The 4,508-nt window shown below is 33.1% G+C and overlaps 1 protein-coding gene across 1 annotated transcript; it reads left to right on the top strand.

The window, feature by feature from the left end:
- The first annotated feature begins 2,541 nt into the window (after positions 1-2,541).
- LOC149227147 (histone H1.2-like) lies at positions 2,542-3,066 on the top strand. Its single transcript, XM_089375427.1, has one exon. The coding sequence runs from the start codon at positions 2,542-2,544 to the stop codon at positions 3,064-3,066; it is 525 nt and encodes a 174-aa protein (XP_089231553.1).
- Positions 3,067-4,508: the final 1,442 nt, after the last annotated feature.

Here is a 4,508-nt window from a genome sequence, read left to right on the forward strand (position 1 = left end):
TTTGTTTTCCATAAAAACAATGGTCACGGAAGTCTAAATCAACCTACTTCAATTTTGGTAATAATTTCCTTGAGTAGAGAATCTGCATCCCCTTCTCAGTCAAGTTCCTCAGTCTATGATGCCACAATGCTATATCCTACAAGGTGTGGCATGAAATGAACCCATTGAGTCTATCACCCAAGAATCAATAATGTTATCTACTGAAAGAATCAAAGATCTTATAACACACCACTTGCTACATTTTCTTCCTTATTATTATTCTCATGCTTTCCATCTCTCTCTTTCTTTTTAAATTTTATAGACCAACAAACTATCTTCTTGTCTCCTTTCTTCACACAATGCCAACATTCCAACCTCCATTTTGTTTTGGATATGCCTTTTTTAAAATTTCCATTATTCCTTGGGCTCTTTCACCTCTCTCCCTTTGTCTTCCCCTGTTCTCTATAGTCAAAGCATTACTTGACATCTTACTTATGCTTTTTTGTCACATTTCTTGTTAAGGATAAAACCAACAACATCATCAAACTTTAAAGTGTTTGAACCAAAAACATAATTACTCACGGCCATGACTAAGCCATTCCAATTTTTTGGAAATGAGCACTAAATCAAAAGGGCCTTAACCTGAGTGTCAAGTTTACTCCTACACAACTCATTTGAGTAGTGGCCATGTTAAATTAATTTAAATGATCAACAATAGATCCACCTTCTGACATCCTCATTCTAAATAAATTGTTCACAAAAAATACCTTGTTGGAATTGAGGGTTTTTCATATAGTCTAGTTAATGTTGTCATCAAACTCTTTATTGTCTTTTATTTCGAAATGTTGAAAGTAATCAATTCTTCCAAACACAACCGTATTGTTCCTACTGCCTTTCTGTCAAGAATCTCACATTCTTCATCTTTCACAGTCATTAGTTTCTTTGATATTCTGCCCAAAGGTAGAAAATAATATTTTTGATATAGATAACATTCCATTTACTTCTTCCATAATTGATAGTTTTGGGTATTAAACTTCTCGACTCTAAAATGTTCTTTCACCATTGCTCCCCCTCAAACTAGGAACCCTCCTTTCCTATGAATTCTATCTACCAAATATTCCTTCGACTCTAATATTGATTGTTAGAATATAATCGCAAAGCAATACAACCAAAATAAAATGCAAATTTAAAACATAGAATGAAACAATACAAAAGAGACACCAATATACATGGTTCAACCGATTTGGGATATATCCATAGAGAAATAGCCAATATTTTGTATTCCATCGAGTTAAATGAAGGGATTATAACCTACAACACATTTGCTGCAACCTCCTCTAGTCTCTCTCACAATCTCCTCTCCCTCAATTATAGTGTTATCTCAATAATACATAACGACAACACAATTCCCTCATAAAAAGAGGGCGACCTTTTAGGGAAAAAACACTAACATAACATCTAAAACGCAGCTATGAAACAAGACGTCCATAACGAATTGAGATCCAAATGCGGCTAAAAATAAGACGTGTAAATCAAAAAGATAATCAAACTCCACAACCAACACATTAGATCACTTCAATTCTCATAGAGAACATTGAGAGTAAGAGCCAATTATGAAGCTTACAAAATCTTGGTAATAAAACTCAACATATTATTTGTAAAAATTAAATATAAATAAAAAAAAATAACATTCTTCTTAACCACTTCAATTAAATTTAATTGTCTTTTTAATAATAAATATAAATACAAATTCTAAAGATTATACCTAATAAATATCTTATTAAAAAAATTCAAAACTATAACATATTGATAAAACAAAAAATTCTATTATAAATATTTTAATAAAAAAACTTAAACCTTTATAAAAAATAAAATATTAATAATATAAAAATTCCATTCACCAATATTGTCCCTTAACATTAATAATATTATGTGAAGTGAATAATAATTATATAAAAGAAAATTTTTAAAATTGTGTACTTTAGAGATGAAAGAAGAGATAGCAAAAATAACTAATGAATATTAGTGGCCAAAATTAAAATACTAAAGAGGTATTAAGAAAGATAGCTTTGGATTGAAAAAGATAACAATAAAATGAATTTTAGGTGGAAACTTTGCTTTGGAAATTTAGATGTAATTTATTAAAAATGTTTTTATAAGTAAAAGTGATTCAATGAGAAGAGCCGACACGGGGAGTGAGCATCTCTAGGTATCCTTGCCTTCCCCTGTCTATATAAACAGCAATAATAATCCATTTTCTACCATCCAAACATTATTTTCTCCATGTTTGTCTTCGCACTTTGGATTTGTGCACCCATTTCTCGTTTCCTGGTATCATTTTCTTTTGTAGTTTTTGAGTATTTTGGAGATATAAAAAATGACTTCAGCTGAGACAACCCTGAAGTCAACAATGTTAACAAAGAAAAGAAGCCGAGGGCTTCCAAGGGATCGAAACCGTCACCTTCCCATCCTACTTATCTTCAGGTTTCAAATCTTGGCCTCTGAATTTTTTTTCCTAACACTGAATGCAGGGTTTTCATTTTTTTCGTTTTTATTTCGCAGATGATCACGGAAGCGATTACTTCTTTGAAGGAGAGGACCGGTTCTAGCCATTATGCCATAGCAGCATATATAGGAAATAAGTACCAGTCCCAACTCCCTGCCAATTTCAAGAAGCTGCTGACAATTCAGCTGAGAAAACTTGCCAGATCTGGCAAGCTCACCAAGGTCAAGAATTTTTTCAAGCTTTCGGAGGAGTTGAAGAAACCGGTAAAGCCGAAGGCAGCGAAGCCTGTGAAGCCACAAGCTCTGGCCAATAAGCCTGCAGCTAAGTCCAATTCGGCGCCTGGGCCCAAGAAGGCCCCGAAGCCTGCTAAAACCCCCGCCAAAGTAACCGAGGTCCTTAAGGTCTCTAAACCGAAGCCTGCAGCGTCCACTGAAAAGGTAGAGAAGGCATCAGCGCCTGTTAAGAAGGGGGCAACTGTGAAGAAAGAAGCTCCCGCCAAGAAGCCTGCCAAGGCTGTAAAGAGGGCGGCTCCTGCTGTGCCCAAGAGAGCGGTGCCTGCTGCAAAGAAGGCCAAGAAATGAGATCGGATAGTTATATTTCTAAATGTATTGCCTGCTGTTGCCATAGATGTCTCTAGTCATTGTTATGATCGGTGCTATTTTGTTTCACAGGGGGAATCATGTATTTTAGTAGGAAATTCATGGTTTAACTTCTTCTCTGGATTATAATTCGTTCTGGTCTTATCTAAAATTGGCATAAGAAGCAGCATTGGTTTGATGTATTTAGTGGCGTTGAATTATCACTCAAGTCAAGACCAATATGGGGATTATCTACGCTCTATCAACTGTTATATTATAAAGTTGGTTAATGGTTTTCTGAGTTGAAGAATTGTAATTTCTGTATTAATTCACCAATAATCATCATGCAAAGGGATGTTTGCAGAGAATGGCTTTAAATTTTGAATGCGGAGAGAACTTTGAGAAGACATGTTATGTTGAAAGAAGAAAGTTTCTTATATAATGCTACTGTAGAGAAAAAACTTTGTTGGAGAGAAAAAGCTATTGAATATTGTTTTTAAAGTAAAAACATTTTGGGTGTGTAATTTGCAAACCATTTTTAGAAGTGTGAAAGGGAAAATTTGACTAAGGTTTTTAGAATTTTTGTGAGAAGTGATATGTTGTATGCTAAGAAAATTTTTTGGTGATAGTTAGATTAGAGATAATATGTTGATGTGTTTTTTAACACTTTTCATTTTTATGAAAAGATGAATAATCAGATCATGGCATCAAATTAAATAAGGGGGTAATGTAGAGATCATTGTTTCTAACAAATTAAATGAGGGTGATGTGGAGACCATTGCTTCAAACAGCTAGAATCTAATGACTAATTTTGACTAGAGAATTTTTATTAATTAAAATGGGATGTGATATGTTATGAAAAATGGGATGAGATGTGATATATCACAAAATTGAAGAAATATATTAAACAACATAAAGATAAAACTTTTGAAGGATGCAAAAAACAAAATGATGGGTGGAATGTTGTGAACCATAATATATCATAAGGAAAAAATTTATAACAAGATTGGAAGAAGAAATTTGAATACCCAAAATAGGTAAAGTTGTGGGCCTTTTTTTGTTTTTTAGAGATTGTTGGTAAGAAAGAATGGTTGATTTTCTAAAATTGACATCAACATGTTTTTTAATAAGAAGAAAAAATCACGAAGCATTTTAAAGAGGCTAAAAGCTTGTAAATCCTTGTTGCCCTAAAAGGTGCTCTCCAACCCAATATGGTAGAGATGTTGTTGTAATGTTTAACATTTTGACTAAGTCAAATTACATAAAAAAAAATAGAAAATAAAAAAATTATGTAATGTAAACATTTTAACTCCTTCAAAATAAAATAAAAAAATAATAAAAATAAAATGGTCCATGGTATTCATGTGGAATGTCGCCTATTTCAAGGGGGAAATTAAACCGGCATGGATCCATCTTAATTTTGGATCTACCAAGTGCAAGGGATC

Source organism: Pinus tabuliformis, chromosome J (genome assembly GCF_031772625.1).
Source record: "Pinus tabuliformis cultivar Carrire ecotype Pingquan chromosome J, CPIR1, whole genome shotgun sequence".
Classification (NCBI taxonomy): Eukaryota; Viridiplantae; Streptophyta; class Pinopsida; order Pinales; family Pinaceae; genus Pinus; species Pinus tabuliformis.

Bases quoted from the DNA above. Each gene is read 5' to 3' on its own strand.
- LOC149227147 (XM_089375427.1), top strand. From the start codon at position 2,542: ATGATCACGGAAGCGATTACTTCTTTGAAGGAGAGGACCGGTTCTAGC.